Genomic DNA, 19,545 nt, shown 5'->3' with positions numbered 1-19,545 from the left:
GATGTCAGGAGAAGAAAAGTCAGATTTTGTTTTATACAGCTTCAGACTCCCACTGTGACAGAAGTGTTCTGTGTGAAGCAGTGTGCTTTATTCTGGGGACCCGAAAGCAAAGTATTCTGTACACCCACGTATGGGATCCCTAACCCAGATCCAGAGACAATAAACTGCTACTTCAGATTTTCTGTCAAGACTTTTCGGCCGGGCACGGTGGCTCAAGCCTGTAATCCCAGCACTTTGGGAGGCCGAGACGGGCGGATCACGAGGTCAGGAGATCGAGACCATCCTGGCTAACACGGTGAAACCCCATCTCTACTAAAAAAAAATACAAAACACTAGCCGAGCGAGGTGGCGGGTGGCTACTCAGGAGGCTGAGGCAGGAGAATGGCGGGAACCCGGGAGGCGGAGCTTGCAGTGAGCTGAGATCCGGCCACTGCACTCCAGCCTGGGCCATAGAGTGAGACTCCGTCTCAAAAAAAAAAAAAAAAAAAGACTTTTCTTTGCTTCTGATTGACATAATGCTAAAACATTTTACCATGCTTAAAATTTCCAAGTGATTTTAATCTTCCTTTACTTCTTACTGGCAGCAGTGTGTAGTCTTTTATTTTGTTATTCCTGGTGTGTTTTTTAAGCATTCACCTGAACTTTAGTTAAAAAAGCTTCTTTCTTTCATTTTTTTTTTTTGTGCCGTGACTCAAGATGAGTTTTTGAAGTTATAAGATGATAGCATTTTATCCCATTAAATGATACGTTACGCTTGAAAACTTTCATGGTAATATTTTTACATTTTTGTAGGAAAAGCACTCCTGCCTCCCTTTCTGACATGTTAGAAAAATCTGTTTGCAGAATTATCTGAAGTAAATAAGTGTATGTATCCCAGTTACATTTTCTGAAAGTTTTGGTTCCTCTGTACTTTTGCTTTTTGTTTGAGACAGGGTTTTGCTATGTTGCCTAGGTTGGACTTGAATTCCTGGGCTTGTGCCATCCTCCTTCCTCAGCCTCCTGAATAGCTGGGACTACAGGCACATAACACCACACTCTCTATAGTTATTTTTGCAAGCTTCTGATGACTCGCTTGATTATTTTTCTGTGTACTTTTATGTAAATTTACAGGAATCATATCTTAAGAGTTTACCTTAAGTTCTTTGTGGAAGGTGGTAGAAATATACTTAATTAAATAAATATCTTTTCAGAGACATCATATAAGATGTAGAAATATATTTAATTAAATAAGTGTCTCTTCAGAAACATCACATAAGACTTCTGGGTTTTTTCTATCTAGGTTTCTGGAGGTAAAGTGTAAACATTTTGGCTATGCTAGTTCCCAAGTTTGTTAATAGGCCTACCATCTTACAGACTCCAAACTTGTATTCCACAGCTTTATCAAGGTGCAAAAAGCATTTCTGTTTAGGGTACTCGTACACAGGACAAAACATTCCAAGGATACTTTGTACAGATCACCTGACATAATTCAGTTGCCACAGTGACTCAGTCAGAGAGATTGTTATCTGGTTTTAAATAAATCTCAAGTATTGTTATGCTTATACCCATTGTATATAAAGTCAACTTTAAATTCATTAACAGCACATTTATGTTCTTCTAAACTAAGATTTGAATGTTTTCGATACCGTTGTTTCCAATAATTGTCATGGCCCTATTAAGAGATTGCAGGAGCTCTTAAACCTTGGGCAAAAACAAATATTTTCATTGTTCAACTTCCCTCCTTTCTGGTTTCACATTACTCATGTCCACCTCAGAGCGTGAATTAGTTTCTGCCAGAATGGGTCTTTTCTGTATTGCCTTCGTTTTCTGTGATTTTTTTTTCATTTTTATCTATATTTTGTTGAATGTTTTCCAGTTTCTATCCTCAAAAGTATTTACAAAATCTCTTATGTAAATATTCATATCCTTAAAATACAAGTGTAACCTTTATGTTAATTTTTAGGAATTATAATGGTTTTTCATATTTAGGTGAAAAATAAAATGACAAAGGAACAGTACATTAAGATGAATAGAGGTATCAATGACAGTAAAGACCTTCCTGAAGAGTATCTATCAGCCATCTATAATGAAATAGCTGGGAAAAAGATATCAATGAAAGAAACAAAAGAACTAACAATCCCTACAAAATCAAGTAAACAAAGTAAGTATTTAAATTAATTGAATTCTGATTGTTCAAGGGGGAAAATATGGGTTCCTAAGAGTTTTTCACTTATGGTCAGGTGTGGTGGTTTGCATTTATAGTCCCCAGCTACTCAGGGAGGCTGAAGCAGAAGGATCACTTGAACCCAGGAGTTCGAGACCAGCATAGGCAATATAGCGAGGTTCTTGTCTCTAAAAAAGAAAAAACTTTATAATTTAAAAGAGAGTTTTTCACTTTATTTAGAATAAAGTAACCTTAGAAATACTGTTAAGAACCATGTTTTGATGAGAAATATTATAATAGAGTTTGGTGATGTGATTGTATTTTTTTCCCTACATTCTGAAGAAAGATAACACTGACCAGTGATTAGTGGAAAATGGAATACATTATATGCATGTGTCAGTGTGCATTTAATATACGCGGATCCATTTAGTAGTTAACCTCAGCAAGGATTTGGAGGTCATAAAGAGTAGTTAGACTCAATAGTCAGGCTTCAAGACCCTTGTCATTTTTTCTTCTTCTTCATCATCTTCAAGCGATATATTTCCATTTGTTCATCTTTTATTACACATAAACAGAAGCTGAAAGTAGGGATGATTGGAAGAGGTGGGGAGACTTAGGATCAGGTGAGAGCTCATAGAGTTAGAAATTGCTACCTCAAACAGACCACAAGTTATATCACTATAGAGTCCCTAGATCTAACTAGCACCAGTAGGCACCTGTGAACCCAGCCACCTTCTAGACACTCTGTACCTGTGGCCAGTGGTAATTAAGTTTGAGCTGAAATCTGACTACAGGAATGAGATGAGGGTAATGGCTCAAGAATATAACAGTAATATAGAAAGAGGATTCTTGCATTTCTGAGCACTTCCACTTGGAACTAAAATCTCAAGTTTAAACAAAGTACAGTAGAAAAATACAAATGGCAGGAGAAAAGAATATTATATATTGTATCATCCTCATATCCCTCTTTTTCTGTCCTATTTTATATATGGTGGTAGGAAATAAGAGAAGCTGGAAATGGGAAGGAGATGGTGGTGTGCTGAAAACACCAAAATTACCCTGGAGTTAAGTTATGGCCAGTTGTTTTCTTGTTAACTCAGGAGCTGTCATTCAAACCTGTGTGGTACAAAGATGCCATTGCCTCTTTTTTTTTTTTGAGACGGAGTGTTGCTCTTGTTGCCCAGGCTGGAGTGCAATGGCATGATCAGGGCTCAGCGCGATCTCGGCTCACCACAACCTCCATCTCCTGGGTTCATGCGATTCTCCTGTCTCAGCCTCCCAAGTAGCTGGGATTGCAGGCGTGTGCCACCACACCTGGCTAATTTTTTTGTATTTTTAGTAGAGACCAGGTTTCTCCGTGTTGGTCAGGCTGGTCTTGAACTCCTGACCTCAGGTGATCCGCCTGCCTCGGCTTCCCAGAGTGCTGGGATTACAGGCATGAGCCACCACACCCGGCCAGATACCATTGCATTTTACCTCTCTACTCTTCTCCAGTTCCATGTTTGGGTTGTTTCCCTAATAATTTTATTGTGACAGTTGTACCTACTCGTTTCCCTTTTCATAGGTTTTCCACTTATTCCTGACTCCCAGTCTAGGTATTTATTTTTTGAGGCAAAATTCATATAACATAAAATTAGCCATTTAAAAATGAATAATTCAGCGGCATTTAGTACATTCACAGTGTTGTGCAACTACCACCTCTAATTCCAAAATATTTCATTATCCCAAAATGAAACTCCAAACCCATCAAGCAATTACTCCTTATTCCCTCTCCCCTAGCCCCTGGAAAATACCAGTCTACTTTCTATTTCCGTGGATTTTACCTATTCTGGATTTTTCATATAGGTGGAATCATACAATATGGGATCTTTTGAGTCTTGCTTCTTAGGATTATTTTTAATTAGTGTTGGTGGTGTTTATTATTTGATAGTAAAACATCAAAATAGAATTCTTAAATGTTTTATATTTTAAATGCTGATAGTGTTTATTGTTTCAGATGTAGCCAGTGAAAAACAAAGAAGACTTCTGTATAACTTAGAAATGGAGCAGATGGCCAAGACAGCTAAAGCACTCATGGAGGCCGTGAGCCATGTTCAGGCACCTTTTACAAGTGCAACACATTTGGAGCATGTGAGGCCCATGTTTAAGGTTAGAATTTTCATGTAACATCTGATTGCAGTGTACAGTTATATATAACCGTACATTTATAATATTTTTAAGTTAAGGAAGGGATACAGTGATATAACACATTAGTGTAGACCTATTGAGGTGAAATTCATATAACATGTTATTTAGGACATAGTAGATACAAATTTTCTATTACTTAGAACAATAAGAGTTACTCACTATAATTAATAGTTGTGTAATCCTGGGAATTAAGAATAGAAAAGTTTTGGAGAATGATCGTTAATCCTTGGCCCGATTTTCTCTAAATTAGTCATGCTTAAATCTTTGGAGTTAACTCACATTTCAAATGATCATGAGGCTCTTGTTTTCTTTAAGTGCTTTGGCCCCAGGATCTTTTTTTTTTTTTTTTTTTTTTTTTTTGAGACGGAGTCTCGCTCTGTCGCCCAGGCTGGAGTGCAGTGGCCGGATCTCAGCTCACTGCAAGCTCCGCCTCCCGGGTTCGGGCCATTCTCCTGTCTCAGCCTCCTGAGTAACTGGGACTACAGGCGCCCGCCACCTCGCCCGGCTAGTTTTTTGTATTTTTTTAGTAGAGACGGGGTTTCACCGTGTTAGCCAGGATGGTCTCGATCTCCTGACCTAGTGATCCGCCCGTCTCGGCCTCCCAAAGTGCTGGGATTACAGGCTTGAGCCATCGCGCCCGGCCGGCCCCAGGATCTTATATCAGGCTTCTGAGTATGCCTGGGGCCCGGAAAGTAGGGTAAGGAACAGAAGAGAATATTACTTGTTTGTGGGTTGATTTAGTGAGAATGATACTTACTCTTTAAAATTTGATTTCCCATTCCTTCTTCATTCTCCATCCTTTCTCCAAATTCCAGAATGAGTAAGCAGTGCATTACAAGAGTTGTAGCAAAGTGGAGTGGTGTCTAGTTAAGTTTGAAAAGAGAAAGTTGGTAAAGTATATTCCTGTTCATGAGATCATATGACAGGATAATCTATGGAGGCTAAAGATCATAATCTGATGCTTACTCTGATTCTAACTACACGTATGTGTGGGTAGTAAAAGATGACTACGGGATTCTTGTGCTTCCTTTTAGCTCCAAAATTTTGTAAGTACTTCTACCTCTTCTTCAAGGTCCATGTGATACACTGTTTCTAAACGTTGATGAAGAATCATGAGATGAGAGTGAGCTTTTATGATCTGTTCTCTGGATTTGTTGTAGTTTATTTATACATCCTCCAAACTAGAATTAACAATCTTTTCCCTCAGTGCCATTTCTGCTACCACAGTGCTACTCCAGACACCCTCATTTCTCCCTCTGCTTACTGTGGCATTCTCCTAACAGGCATCTTCATTTCTACTTTTTCACTCCTCTTACCCATTTATAGAGACCAGAGTGATCTTTTTAAAATACCAAATGAAATGCCAGTTTCTTACTTAAAGCTTTTTATTGGCTTTGCATGATACCATGAAACCTGACACACCGTTGGTGTCTGTAGACTTTCTGTGATCTGGCTCCACCTGCCTCTCCAATTTCATCACTAGATCTCTTCTGTCTCTTACACTGCCGCAGTCACACCAGCATTTTTTGGTTTCTAGAACATCTTAAGTTATTTTCTCTTCAGGGCATTCATATGAGGTATATCCTTTGTCTAGAATGTTCTTTCCTTCTTTGCCTGAATAGTTTCCAGTTTAAATATTACCCTCTCAGCCAGGCACGGTGGCTCACGCCTGTATTCCCAGCACTTTGGGAGGCTGAGGTGGGTGGATTGCTTCAGGTCAGGAGTTCAAGACCAGACTGACCAACATGGTGAAACCCCATCTCTACTAAAAGTACAAAAATTAGCCGGGCTTGGTGGCGTGCACCTGTAGTCCCAGGTACTTGAGAGCTGAGACAGGAGAATTGCTTGAACCTGGGAGATGGAGGTTGTAGTGAGCCAAGGTCAGGCCACTGCACTCCAGCCTGGGTGACAGAATGAGACTCTGTCTCAAAAATAAAAATAAATAAATATCACCCTCTCTGAGAGTTCTGCACTGTCCCCTTTAATCTAAACTAGGTCCCTAATTCATAATATTCTATGCCTTTCCTTCAATATATCTATAGATTTATCTGTCCATCTGTCCGTCCGTATGTCTGTCTATCTGTATGTATGTCTGTGTACAGATTTGTGTGCTCCTCAACTTACGATGGGATTATGTCTCAATAAACCCATTGTTTAAGTGGAAAATGTATTTAATACACCTAACTTACAGAACGTTATAGCTTAGCCTTGCCTGCCTTAAACATGCCCAGGATAATTACCTTAGCCTACAGGTGGGCAAAATCATCTAACACAAAGCCTGTTTTATGCTACAGTACTGAATATCTCATGTAATTTATTGAATGCTATACTGAAAATGAAAAACAATAGTTGTATGAATATATTGTAAAGTCAAAAAATGGTAAATTGAACCATTGTAAGTTGGTAACTGTCTGTATATACATTATTTATATACATTTATGGGGTAAGGAACTACATCTGTTCATTTTTCCCAACATCGATCATAGTTCCTGGCTTGTGTTAAGAACTCAATGAATAAACATTGGCTGGGTGGAAGGAATGAATGATATATTCCTGGAATGCAATGTATAATATTAAGGGATATACACTTTTTTTGAGATAAAGCAAGGACAAAAACAAAGTTTATCTTGTTAGAAACAAGATACAGTGTCACTTATAGTCTTCAAACATTATTGCACTTTATCATAATTTGACAAAGCATTCATGAAACAATCTGTAGACTAGTTTTAACAGACAAATAACATCTGTAAGCAGGCATGACTGTCCTAAATTGTTTACTACGTGTGAATTTTACAAACATTATTTATAGTAATGGTAGTGGTGGCACTGGAGAGTATTGCACCTTCTCCAAACTGCACAGTGAGAACCACTATTCTGTGAGATGTCTCTTCACTTTGTTGATTGTTTCCTTTGCTTTGCAGAAGCTTTTTAACTTGATATGTCCATTTGTCCATTTTTACTTTGGTTGCCTGTGCTTGTGGGGTATTCCTCAAGAAATCTTTGCCAGATGAATGTCCTAGAGAGTATCCCCAGTGTTTTCTTACGGTAGTCTCATAGTTTGAGGTCTTAGATGTAAGTTTTTAATCCATTTTAATCTGATTTTTGTATATGGCAAGATAAAGGATAAAGGAGTTTGATTCTTTTGTATATGGATATCCAGTTTTCCCAGCACTGTTCATTGAAGAGACTGTCCTTTCTCCCAATGTATGTTCTTGGCACCTTTGTAAAAAATGAATTCAGTAGATGTATGGATTTATTTTGGGTTCTCTATTCTGTTCCAGTGATCTACATATCTCTTTTTATGCCAGTGCTATGCCATTTTGGCTACTATAGAGCTCTGTAGTATAACTTGAAGGCAGGTAATGTGATTTCTTCCAGTTTTGTTCTTTTTGTTCAGGATAGCTTTGGCTGTTTGGGTCTTTTTTGATTCCATATAAATTGTAGAATTTTTTTTTTTCTATTCCTATTAAGAATGGCATGGTATTCTATAGATTGCTTTGGGTAATATGGACATTTTAGCAATACTGATTCTTCTAATCCATAAACAAAATATCTTTCAATTTTTCTGGTGTCCTCTTCAGTTTCTTTCATCACTGTTCTATAGTTTTCATCGTAGAGATCTTTCACTTCTTTGGTTAATTTTTAAAATTTCTTTCTTAGATTGTTCACTGTTGTCAAATAGAAATGCTACTGAATTTTGTATGTTGTTTTTTGTATCCTGCAGCTTTACTGAATTTATCAGTTCTAATAGTTTTTTTGTAGAGTGTTCAGGCTTTTCTGAATATAAGATCATATCACCTGCAAATAGGTAATTTGACTTCTTCCTTTCCACTTTGGATGTCTTCTATTTCTTTCTCTTTTCTGATTGCTCCAGCTAGTTCTTCCAGTACTTTGTTGAATAACAGTGGTGAAAGTAGGCATCCTTATTATGTTTCAGATGTTAGAGGAAAGGCTTCCTGTTTTTCCCTTTTCAGTACCATACTAGCTGTGTTCTGTTGTATATGGCTTTCATTATGTTGAGGAATATTCCTTCTATACCTACCTTTTTGAGAGTTTTTATCGTGAAGGGATGTTGAATTTTTTTAAATGCTTTTCGAGCATCAGTTGAAATGATCATATGGTATTGTCTTTCATTCTGTTGATATGATGTATCACATTGATTAATTTGTGTATGTTGAACCATCCTTGCATCCCTGGGATAAATCTCACTTGGTCATGATTAATAATCTTTTAAATGTGTTGTTGAATTTGGTTTGCTAGTATTTTGTTGAGGATTTTTGCATCCATGTTCATCAGTGATATTGGCCTGCAATTTTTTTTTTTTTTAATGTGTCTTTGCCTGGTTGTGGTATCAGGATAATACTGGCCTTGTAGAATGAGTTTGGAAATACTCCCTCCTCCTCTGTTTTCAGAATAGTTTGAATAGGATTGGTATTAGTTCTTTAAATGTTTGGTAGAATTTAGCAGTGAAGCCATCAGATCCCACGCTTTCCGTTGCTGGGAGACTTTTTATTATGGCTTTGATCTCATTGCTTGTTATAGGTCTGTTCAGGTTTTGAATTTCTTCTTGGTTCAATCTTGGTAGATTCTGTGTGTCTAGGAATTTATCCATTTCCTTTAGATTTTCCAGTTTACCGGCATTTAGTTGCTCAGAGTAACCACTAAGAGAATCCTTGGAATTTCTGTGGTATCAGTTGTAATGTCTCCTTTTTCATCTCTAATTTTATTTACTTGTGTCTTCGGTCTTTTTTTTCTTAGTCTTGGTTAAGGTTTGTCAAGTTTGTCTATCATTTCAGAAAACCAACTTTTTGTTTTGTTGATGTTTTGTATTTTCAAAATTTCAATTTCATTCATTTGTGCTCTGATCTTTATTTTCTTCTACTAATTTTGGGTTTGATTTGCTCTTGCTTTTCTAGTTCTTTAAGATGCATCATTAGGTTGTTTATTTGGAGTTTTTCTTCTTTTTTGATGTAGGCACTAATAGCTATAAAATTCGCTCTTAGTACTACTTTCACTATATTCCATAGGTTTGGGTACGTTGTATCTTCATTATCATTTGCTTCAAGAAATTTTTCAGTTTTCTTCTTAATTTCTTCATTGACCCACTGGTCATTCAGGAGCATATTCTTTAATTTTCATGTGTTTGTATTGTTTCTAAAATTATTCTTGTTATTGATTTCTAGTTTTATTCCATTGTAGCAGAGAAGAGGCTTCATATTGTTTCAGTTTTTAAAAATGTTTTCAGATTTGTTTTGAGTCTTAACATATGGTCTGTCCTCTAGAATGATCCATGTGCTGAGGAAAAGAATGTGTATGCTACTGCTGTTGGATGAAATATTCTGTAAATATCTATTAGGTCCATTTGTTCTGTAGTGCAGATTAAATCTGATGTTTCTTTGTTGATCTTCTGCTGGAAATTTGTCCGATACGGAAAATGAGGTGTTGAAGTCTCCAGCTGTTATTGTATTGGGTCTGTCTCTGTCTTTAGCTCTAATAATTTGCTTTATATATTTGGGTGCTCCAGTGCTGGGTGTGCATCTGTATATATGCAGACACATACACACACCCTCACACAATGGCATATCCTCTTGCTGAATTGACCTCTTTATCATTACATATTGGCTTTCTTTCTTCCTAGTTTTTGTCTTGAAATATATTTTGTCTGATGGTAAGTATAGCTACTCCTGCTCTTTTTTGCTTTCCATTTGCATGGAATATCTTTCCATCCCTTTATTTTCTGTCTGTATGTATCATTGTAGGTGAAGTGTGTCTCTTGTACACAACAGATCATTGAGGCTTGTGTTTTTATTCATTCAGCCACTATATATCTTTTTATTGGAGAGTTTAGCCTATTTATATTCAGCATGACTATTTGGTAAAGACTTACTCCTCCCATTTTGTTATTTTCTGGTTGTTTTGTGGTCTTTTCTTCTTTCTTTCCTTCTTTCCTATCTTCCTTTTAGTGAAGGTTATTTTCTGTGATGGTTTGATTTAATTTCTTACTTTTTATTTTTTGTTTATTCATTATAGGTTTTTTTGGTTTGAGGTTACTATGAGGCTTGCAAGTACTATCTTACAACCCATTATTTTAAGCTGATAACACTGCTTGCATAAACAAATAAACAAGTGAAAATAAAACCAATAACTCTACACTTTAATTTGTTCCCCCGCTTTTTAACCTTTTGTTGTTTTTGTTTATACCTTATTGTACTGCCTGTGTCTTGAAAAGCTATGGGTCATCTTTCTGTCTTACTACTTAAGAGTATTTTACATGTCACAGTTACAGAGTGTTATAATACTATTTTTTTCTGTGTACTTTCTATAACCAGTGAGTTTTGTACTTTTAGATGATTTCTTCTTACTCATTAATGTCCTTTTTCTGATTGAAGTACTCCCTTTAGTATTTCATGCAGAACATGTCTGGTATTGAAATCCCTCAGCTTTCATTTGGGAAATTACTGCTCTTTCATGTTTAAAGGATAGTTTCACCAGATATGTACTATTTTCAGGTAGAAGTTTTTTTTCCATAAGCACTTTAAATATGTCATACCACTGTACCCTGGCCTTTGTGGTTTCCACTGAATAGTCTCCTGCCAGACATATTGGAACTTTGTTGTATGTTATTTGTTTCTTTTCTCTTCTTGCTTTTAGGGTCCTTTATGTTTGACCTTTGTGAGTTTAATTATTAAAAGGCCTTGAGGTAGTTTTCTTTGGGTTACATTTGTTTGATGTTCTATAACCTTCTTGTACTGGATACTGTTATTTTTCTGTAGGTTTGGGGAGTTCTCTGTTGTTATCCCTTTGAATAAACTTTCTACCTCTATCTCTTTCTCTGCCTCTTTGAAGACCAATAACTTTTAGAATTGGCCTTTTAAAGCTATTTTCCAGATTTTATAGGTGTGCTTCATTCTTTTTTCTTTTGCCTCCTCTGACTGTATTTTTTTCAGATAGCCTGTCTTCATGCTTACGAATTCTTTATTCTGCTTGATCAGTTCTGCTATTAAGAGACTCTGATGGGGCTGGGCACTGTAGTTTATGCCTGTAATCCCAACATTTTGGGAGGCTGAAGTGGGCAGATCGCTTGAATCCAGGAGTTTGAGACCAGTCAAGGCAACATGGCGAAGCCCCGTCACTACAAAAATTAGCCAGGTGTAGTGTGGCTTGTGCCTGTGGTTCCAGCTACTAGGAAAGCTGAGGTGGGGGGATTGCTTGAGCCTGGGAGGTGGAGGTTGCAGTGAGCTGTGATGCCACTGCACTCCAGCCTGAGTGACAGAGTGAGATCCTCAAAAAAAAAAAAAAAAAAAAAGATATTGCTTTTTATTTCCTTTTCTTTCTTTCTTTTTTTGTGAGATGGAGTCTCACTTTGTCACCCAGGCTGGAGTGCAGTGGCATGATCTCAGCTCACTGCAACCTCCACCTCCCAGGTTCAAGCAGTTCTGCCTGCCTCAGCCTCCTGAGTAGCTGGGATTACAGGCACCTGCCACCATGTCTGGCTAATTTTTGTATTTTTAGTAGACACAGGGTTTTGTCATGTTGGCCAGGCTGGTCTCAAACTCCTGATCTCAGGTGATCCGCCCACCTCGGCCTCCCAAAGTGCTGGAATTACAAGCGTGAACCACTGTGCCTGGCCCGCATTTTTCGACTGTGGAATTTTGTTTGATTCTTTTTTATTATTTTAATCCTTTAAAAAATTTATCTGATGGAATTCTGAATTTCTTCTGTGTTACCTTGAATTTATTTGAGTTTCCTCAAAGCAGCTCTTTTGAATTCTCTGTCAGAAAGGTCACATGTATCTCTTTCTCTAGGATTGGTCCCTGATATTTAGTTCATTTGGTGAGGTCATGTTTTCCTGGATGGTCTTGATACTTACAGATGTTCATTGATGTCTGGGCTTTGAGTAATTAGGTATTTATTGTAATCTTCTCAGTCTGGGCTTGTTTGTACCCATCCTTCTGGGGAAGGCTTTCCAGGTATTCAAAAGGACTTGATGATATGGTTTGGCTGTGTCCTTACCTATATCTCATCTTGGATTGTAGCTCCCATAATTCCCACGTGTCATGGGAGAGACCCAGTGGGAGGTAATTGAATCTGGGGGGCAGGTCTTTTCCCATGCTGTTCTTGTGATGGTGAATGAGTCTCATGAGAACTGGTGGTTTTATAAAGAGGAGTTCTCCACACAAGCTCTCTCTTGCCTGCTGCTAAGACATGACTTTGCTCCTCCTTGCCTTCCACCATGATTGTGAGGCTTCCCAGCCACATGGAACTGAGTCCATTAAGCCTGTTTTTCTTTATAAATTACCCAGTCTTGGGTATGTCTTCATTAGCAGCTTGAGAATGGACTAATATACTTGGGTATTATGATCCATGCCATATCTGCTTTAGGGGACATCCCAAGCCCAGTAACGGTGGGTTACTTGCAGACTCTGTGGTTCTTGCAGACTCATAGAGGTATCGCCTTAGTGGTCTTCAATAACATTCAGAAGAATTCTCTGGATTACCCCCCAGGTTCCAGGTAGGTCCAGAGATACTATCTTGGAACCAGGGACATGAGTCAGAAACCTTAGGAATCTACCTGGTGTTCTATTCTACTGCAGCTGAGCTGGCACTCAAACTACAAGACACAGTCCTTCCCACTCTTCCCTCCCCTTTTCACAGGCAGAGGAGTCTTAGCCCGTGGCCATCACCACCACAGGCCCATGGGGAGTACTGCCAAGCTACTGCTGATGTTCACAAGGGCCAAGGGCTCTCTCGTGAGCTTGTCTTGAATGCTGCCAGGCTGGGACTCACCCTTCAGGGCAGTGGTCTTCCCTCTGGCCCAGGACAGGTACAGAAATGCCATCCCAGAGCCAAGGCCTGGAATAAGGTCTCCAAGAGCCCACTTGTTGCTCTACCCTTCTGTGGCCAAGCTGGTACCTAAAGTGCAAGCCAAAGTCCCCTTTACTTTGTCCTCTGCAAGAAGAAGGAGTCCCTCCCCATAGCCACCACAGCTGGGAATGCGCTGAGTCTCACCCCAGTCCCACAGTGTATTACCTGGATATCACTCTGGCTATTCAGGGCCCAGGGGCTCTTTAGTCAGCAATTGATGGATCCTCTGAGGACTAGGCCCTTCCCTTCAAGGCAGTGGGTTCCCTTCTGGCCTAGGATGTGTCTAGAAATCAGAGCTAGGGCCTAGAAAAGAGGCCTCACACCTCTGCCTGGTGCCCTATCCTACTGTGGCTGAGCTGATTTTAGAGATGCAAGACAAAGTCCTCTTTATTTTTCCCTCTCCTTTCCTTAAGTATAAGGAGGGAGTCTGTTCTGGAGCTACAAGCTATGCTTCGGGGAGGGGTGATGCCAGCACTCCCTTAGCCACCCTAGCTGGTGTCTGAGTAGGTTGTGTATCCCCCATGTCCACTGCCTCCAAGCCCAGCACAGCTAGACCTTGCCTAGGAGTTGCAGTCCTTGTGGCCTAGACTGATTTTCAAGTTTATTTAGGGCCCCAGAACACTTTAGTCCATGCTGGTGTGGCTTGCTGGAACTCAGGTTCCTACTGCTAGGATGGGTGATGCCTCTCTGGCTGTGGCTCATCTGAATGCTTCCTCTGTGGGTGGACATCAGCTCAGTTCAGCTTTCTACTGTGATGGGATGGCACTGAGTTCAGTGTAAAGTCTCACAGTTGCTGCACTGTCCCTCTCCCAAGTACACAGATTTTCTCTCCACAGCACAGGGCCGCTGATGGGAGATGGGGGAGGGATGGCATTGGTGATTTAAGACTGTCTTTCCTACCCTCTTCGGTGTCCCTTTCAGTGAAACGAAGTTAAAACCAGCTACTGTGAGTGCTCACCTGTTTCTTGGTTCTTTTTTTTTTTTTTTTTTTTTTGAGACTGCGTCTGGCTCTGTTGCCCAGGCTGGAGTGCAGTGGCCGGATCTCAGCTCACTGCAAGCTCCGCCTCCCGGGTTTACGCCATTCTCCTGCCTCAGCCTCCGGAGTAGCTGGGACCACAGGCGCCCGCCACCTCGCCCGGCTAGTTTTTTGTACTTTTTAGTAGAGACGGGGTTTCACCGTGTTAGCCAGGATGGTCTCGATCTCCTGACCTTGTGATCCGCCCGTCTCAGCCTCCCAAAGTGCTGGGATTACAGGCTTGAGCCACCGTGCCCGGCTTCTTGGTTCTTAAGAAGGGGTGTGTGTGTGTGTGTGTGTGCGTGCGTGTGCGTGTGTGTCTGTGTGTGTGTGTAGATAGTTGTTAAATTTGGTGTTCCTGCATGGGGGATGATTGGTGGAGCTGTCTTTTTGGCCCTCTTGTTCCTGCATATTATCCATTTTTAAGAACTTTTTAATGTATTGCCAAACTGTGTTCCACAAAGGTTTGTACAGTTATGAGTGCAGTTTAACTGCTGCCTGGATATTATTTAGTTGTAATTTGATAGGAGAAATCATTGTCTTTGATTCCTAAAGGAGTTAAACATTTTTTTTTTCACTGCCTTAAGAACCATTTGTATCTCTTCTTGTGTAAAATATAACACAGGTTTCCAAATAGATACACTGTTTCTCCACAAAATGTGTAAGTTATTGCTGTCATATAGTACTTTGTAGTTTAGAAGTACTGCACTTACGTTTCTCACAGCTTCTCTCTGTAGTGGCAGTTCAAATATAATAGATGAAGAAAAGTGAGGTTCAGAGAGATTAAATAAGTGGCAGAACTGAGACTAGAACCTAGGTTCTATGGCTTATGTTTCTTTGTTTAGAGATCATAAATGTTTACTTCTCAACTTTCTGAAGTTTAGAAACAAAGCTCTGGGTAATTGCTTTCCTTAGTAATGCTAAATACTTTATAGGTCTTTTAGAAATTTGGTTGTAATTTCTATAGCACACTGATAGAAACATTTTTCATCTTTATGGCTATATGGCTATATAGTTTTTCTTTATGATGACCACTTAAAAGCAGTTGAGTACTTTTACATCAGACATTTCAAAGTTATGTATTTTATTAGAATTTTCAGTGGCCAAAAAGTAGCGTCTTTTTTCCTTTATATTGTAACTTCATTCAGGATTCAAAGTTTCGATGGTAAAATTTCAATAAGTATTTGTTGTCTTCCACAGTGTATCATGAGGAAGTATTTTATTGAACTATTTTTTAAATATTGTCCAACTGAAAACCAGAAATATCACTTAGGTCTCAATGTAAAATATTTAACTATTTTTTAAAAATTAGGCTAAATGATGTTCAGGGAATGGGCTTAAAGAAAAGAGAACAATGTTGTTTGTTTCAAGTAGGAAAATGATTAACAGGATCTTACTGGAAATACAGTATGTGAAATATTGCAAGAGACAAAGCTTACAAGGAGAGGAGTTCTGAAGTCGGGTAAAACTAATATTTTTATGAAAATTGATTATTTCCATTTTTTAATTGATGTGAATAATTTATAGGTACAGTTCTTAAAATATGCCTAAGGTCCTCTATTGAATTTATTATTTTGTTCTCCCATTTATTCAAGCCCAGGCAACATTATATAGTTTTCCCCCTTTATTTAAGAAAGCTTTCTAGATAACTGCTAAGAATTTCATTTCTTTTTTTAAGAACTTATATTGTCTAAAAGCTTTGAGAAGTATTAATGTGTTATCATAAACTTTAATTAAAATACAATTTTTAATTTTTGTAGTTGGCTTGGACACCTTTTCTGGCTGCATTCAGTGTGGGTCTACAAGATTGTGATGATACTGAAGTAGCCTCTCTTTGCCTGGAAGGTATAAGATGTGCAATCAGAATTGCATGCATTTTCAGCATTCAGGTAACAGAGAATTTTGTCTTTGTAGCCAGTTTAGAACATTAATTATGCCATTACAATAGTTTAAATTACAATAATTGTTTTATGTGTGACATTAAAAACTAATTTCAAGTTTATGATGGAATTTAAATGAATCTTAATGTTTAAGCTTCTGAGAGGCTGTTATGGAAGGGGTAGTTCTATACTGATCTATCTAAAGTTTATCATTATAACTTCGGTTACAGTTTTTTGTCTTATTGAAGATTATATAAAAAGTTTTCAAGACTTTGAATTCCTATGTTAATTTGAACATCTTGTTTAAACATATAAAATATTTTATTGAATCAGTTTATATACAAGGATGTATATATTCTGTATGATTTTATAACTTAAGCCTAAGAGCAGGTTATCTTTAAGACATGTAAATATTGAATACATACTTTTCATGAAAGAAGTCCTTTCTAGTAATTTATATGCTTTGAGGAACTTTTCTTTTAAAAGAGGAAAAATGCATTCAACATTTAATTATAAATGCTAATGGCTTGCAAAAAGTATAGCGTAGCTGTGGAGAAAATGAGCAAATGTATAAATTATGTTTTTGCTCATCTACATAGTATTCAAAACAAAAGTGCTTAATGAATTTTTTTTACTGTATTAATTCATTGGTTATCACTAAAAGTCTCGATTTGACACTACCACTGGCTTTGGATTTTAGAAATGTGTCTTTTCTGCTTCATGCGTCATCTTAAAATGAATGAAAATAAAAAAAACTTTTGTGAAATTATATGTAATTCATGACAAGTAAAACTTACTGAAGTTACAAGTTACTGAACTTACGAGTTTAGGAGTGGAGGTTTAATAGGCAAAAGAGAGAGAAAGGAGGGCTGGGCACGGTGGCTCATGCCTGTAATCTCAGCACTTTGGGAGGTCGAGGCAGGCAGATCATGAGGTCAGGAGTTCGAGACCAGCCTGGCCAACACAGTGAAATCCCACCTCTACTAAAGATACAGAAAATTAGCTTGGCATGGTGGTGGCCGCCTGTAATCCCAGCTACTCGGGAGGCTGAGGCAGAAGAATCACTTGAACCTGGGAGGCGGAAGTCACAGTGAGCTGAGATCACGCCATTGCACTCCAGCCTGGGTGACAGGGTGAGACTCTGTCTCAAAAATAAATAAATAAATAAATAAATAAACAAACTTACTGAACAAGTAAAGAGAGTTTGTTGGTGGGGAATTAATCAATCTGCTCTTATTTACAACTGTGTAAATATACTTTTCTCTTTTTTATAGCTGGAGAGAGATGCATATGTCCAGGCACTGGCAAGATTTACCTTACTCACAGTGAGTTCCGGTATTACTGAAATGAAACAGAAGAACATTGACACAATAAAAACACTTATCACAGTGGCTCATACAGATGGAAATTATTTAGGAAATTCGTGGCATGAGGTATAAGCACTTTATTTTCAGCTTTGCAATTTGGTTTATAAGATGAGCTAATGCTAAATAGTCCATCAGTGAAATGCCTAAATGTTTGGGGAGAAAATTAGTACATTTCGAATAAGTACATTTAGCTTTTTAAAATAATCTATAATGTAGTCTGTGTTTAAATTGTAGCTGCATATATAAATCTTTTTGAAGATATTTTTAACATGGAATTTAACATTTTTTTCCTTTTTGTAATTAAGATTCTGAAGTGCATCAGTCAGTTGGAGCTGGCACAGCTTATAGGAACTGGAGTGAAACCTCGATACATTTCTGGAACAGTGCGAGGCAGAGAAGGATCTCTTACTGGAACAAAAGATCAGGCTCCTGATGAATTTGTGGGTTTAGGGCTAGGTGAGAATTTTTACAAAGTATCAAAAATTGTTTTTAACTTCCTCATTATAAGTCAATTTATTGTAGTAATGAAATATAATTAGAGGGAGAAGATAAAATGCCTTTTGTCTAACCTTATGAGAAAAAGTAAGATGACTAAGGAACTAAATCTTTTTTGCCTGGTCTGGTTTGCAACATTAAATGACCCTTAGTTTCAGGCTTCTTCCTGGTTGTTGGAGAAGAATACAGTGCGTAGGGTTTTTAAATTACCTGCTTTTAAGAATAAGCAGGTAACTTGAATGTGTGAAAGCTGGGATCAGGTAATAGTTGGGGCAGCTGGAGAAAGCATTCACATTCAGAATTGTTAAGGCAATGAGCAGGCTTAACCAGACTTTTCTGCCAGTCTGAAGCCTCTCCCAGTGGCTCCCCATGCGCTTAATATGACCAGAAACTTTCACATTTAACCCAGTAGAACAAAAAACATTAGCAAAAATGGACAGAGAAGAATGAAAAGCAATACATTTTTTAGTCATAAATGGAAGGACTTCCACCAGGGAAGAAACAGCTTATTAGACTTTGACCTTAAGTATTTCTGGGTTTGAATTCTTCTGTATTTTTTCCTTATTATATGTAAGTTACTTTAGTTTGCTGATATTCGATTTCTGCTTTTGCAAACTAAGAGTAATATCTAATCACAGAATTGTTAGGATTAAATAAGAATATATATTAATGGACTTAGCATAATGGCTGATATATTAGAAGTTTCTAGATATTCTCTCTCCATCCCTCCCCAACCCACACCTCTAACCAATCTGGACTCATTACTTAGAGCAGGAATCTTCTATCTTTTAGTGATTCCTCTGTTGCTGCTAGCAATACAAATTCTTAGAAACCCCAAAAGAATTTCAAACTTTATAAAGGATCCATAGGAAAAGAAGTAAAAACCAGGACCACATTATGGCTTCAAGTTGAACTGGGGAAAACTAATTCCCGGTGGTAATCAACTGAAGCAGCTAGCAGTGCAGTCTATCCCTCCATGGTAGCATAGATACTTCAGTATTGTAAGGTCTGGGAGGTGCAGGTGTAGACTTGATACTTTGGTGATCTAGCAGCAAGATTTAGAACTACCTGAGCACCTGCACAATGACTTACATAACTTGGAAGCCCAACTCTGTACATTAGAACTGTAATTACTCCATGGGGTAACATGAGATACAGATGAAAACTATTTTCAGGCAAGGAAGTAAATGTGCACTGATTGGTTCAGTAACTTTGAAAAGGCCTAGAGAGTGTGGGAATGCCAAAATAATGACAGGTGTTAATTGCTGGGCCTGAGTTTTGGCAAGTAGAACTACAGAATTAGGTTACACTAAAAATAAAACACCAGTGGGATATCTTCTAGAAGTTTTAGTCAAATGAGAAATAATGATACTTGCTGATAATATTTATTGGTATACTTGAAAATGAATTAAAGTTAATTCATGTACTGTGCTACTTAGGTTGCAAGGATATGAGATGAACTGTCTTCTCCCTTCAGAAAAAGGGAATTTGCAGAAAGATACACACATTGAGGCCTAGAAATGAAAAACAGTTCAGCCTTCCAGGCCACTCTCAAGACCAGTAACACTTATTTTATGCCTTATTTAGGTTTTC

General features: G+C 38.1%; 1 protein-coding gene across 7 annotated transcripts in view; it reads left to right on the top strand.

The window, feature by feature from the left end:
- ARFGEF1 (ADP ribosylation factor guanine nucleotide exchange factor 1) overlaps positions 1-19,545 on the top strand; it is a 146,561-nt gene that overhangs the window by 87,028 nt on the left and 39,988 nt on the right. For all 7 annotated transcript variants that reach the window (XM_077942521.1, XM_077942520.1, XM_015145405.3 and 4 more), the window contains 5 exons: positions 1,969-2,140; positions 4,140-4,291; positions 15,971-16,099; positions 17,365-17,523; positions 17,763-17,913. In XM_077942521.1, the coding sequence (XP_077798647.1) occupies positions 1,969-2,140; positions 4,140-4,291; positions 15,971-16,099; positions 17,365-17,523; positions 17,763-17,913 (763 nt within the window). The remainder of the gene's footprint in view (positions 1-1,968; positions 2,141-4,139; positions 4,292-15,970; positions 16,100-17,364; positions 17,524-17,762; positions 17,914-19,545) is intronic.

Source organism: Macaca mulatta, chromosome 8 (genome assembly GCF_049350105.2).
Source record: "Macaca mulatta isolate MMU2019108-1 chromosome 8, T2T-MMU8v2.0, whole genome shotgun sequence".
NCBI classification, from domain to species: Eukaryota; Metazoa; Chordata; class Mammalia; order Primates; family Cercopithecidae; genus Macaca; species Macaca mulatta.
Note: the sequence above shows the minus strand (reverse complement) of the source record. Positions and strands in the feature narration are given on the sequence as shown.